At 38.2% G+C, this 1,356-nt stretch overlaps 2 protein-coding genes across 2 annotated transcripts in view; one reads left to right on the forward strand and one right to left on the reverse strand.

Annotated features, from left to right (window-relative positions):
- The window catches only part of LOC105546400 (chromosome unknown open reading frame, human C14orf37), a 339,900-nt gene that overhangs the window by 99,023 nt on the left and 239,521 nt on the right, over positions 1-1,356 (forward strand). The gene's annotated exons all lie outside the window — the stretch shown is intronic.
- Positions 1-1,356, reverse strand: part of ACTR10 (actin-related protein 10 homolog (S. cerevisiae)) — a 46,737-nt gene that overhangs the window by 26,929 nt on the left and 18,452 nt on the right. Inside the window, exon 4 of the mRNA XM_011989610.1 lies at positions 580-749. Coding sequence (XP_011845000.1) covers positions 580-749 — 170 coding nt within the window. The remainder of the gene's footprint in view (positions 1-579; positions 750-1,356) is intronic.

The following is a 1,356-nucleotide window of genomic DNA, read 5'->3' on the forward strand; positions in this document are numbered from 1 at the left end:
CTTATTGTGTATTTGATTCTAAAACCCAAGCTTGTAAACACTAAGGCACACTGCCTTCATGATAGCCAACGGAGATTTAAAAAAAAAAAAAAGAAAAGAAATATGTTTTTCTTTCTTTTTGTTTTTTTTTTTTGAGGCGGAGTCTCGCTCTGTCGCCCAGGATGGAGTGCAGTAGCGATCTCGGCTCACTGCAAGCTCCACCTCCCGGGTGTTCATGTCATTCTCCTGCCTCAGCCTCCGGAGTAGCTGGGACTACAGGCGCCAGTGAGCTCTTCAGGTACTGAAATCTTTCTGGATTGAATGTTCTCATTTCAGTTTCTCGAATTACCCTTTGTATGATTTTTTTCTTAAAACTTGACTATCCTAGTCAACTTGACACATCCTGATTTTTCTTTTAAAAACTGAACGTAATATTCATGAGGTATACTCCTGGAGTATATCCTGGGACCAAATGATAGTAACTTCTACAAAAAGTAAATTTAAGTCTTACAATCCTGTGAACTTTTTCCACATTGAAATTCATATTTGTACATAGTAACCCAAAATAGTTCAGTACAATACAAATCATTTGTAATTAGCCTAATTATTTTAGTTAAAGTAGAGTAAGAACTCCAAAGTTGGCTGGATGACAAAAAAGATATGGGTAACACCAGGCTTTCCCTATATCCACAATCTAGGACCATGGCAGAATTAATTCCAAGCGTCAGAAGAGCCATCAGATGACTTGGAGCAAGCAAGACAGATGGAACCTAGAAAATAATGAAATCAAAACAACAAAATCAGAATGAGTGTCATTATTTGAAGGTATTTGCCTTATATTCAAATATATTGAAAAAATTCACAGGAACATTATATTAACTTATATGGTGATACCTACTCCACCATCTTATGAGAGTAATTAAGAACTAGTTTGTTGATTTATATAAATTCACTCAATAACCAAAATACACTGTAATAAAAACAGCTCAACTGTTTCATTCCAAAATGACAATTAAGAGGCATTTTTCTTTATTCTTGTCCTCTTTGGGAAGGGAAAATTGAAAGGGATAAAAGAAGAGGTCTAGAGGTCGGGCGCAGAGGCTCATGCCTGTAATTTCAGCACTTTGGGAGGCTGAGGCGGGTGGATCACCTGAGGTCAGGAGTTTGAAACCAGTCTGACCAATATGGTGAAATCTCGTCTCTACTAAAAATACAAAAATGAGCTGGGTGTCATGGTATCTGCCTGTAATCTCAGCTACTAGGGAGACTGAGGCAGGAGAATTGCTTGAACCTAGGAGGCGGAGGTTGCAGTGAGCTGAGATCACACCATTGCACTTCAGCCTGGGCAATAAAGCAAGACTCTGTCTCAAAAAAAAA

Source organism: Mandrillus leucophaeus, unplaced genomic scaffold (assembly GCF_000951045.1).
Source record: "Mandrillus leucophaeus isolate KB7577 unplaced genomic scaffold, Mleu.le_1.0 Scaffold359, whole genome shotgun sequence".
In the NCBI taxonomy this organism is placed as follows: Eukaryota; Metazoa; Chordata; class Mammalia; order Primates; family Cercopithecidae; genus Mandrillus; species Mandrillus leucophaeus.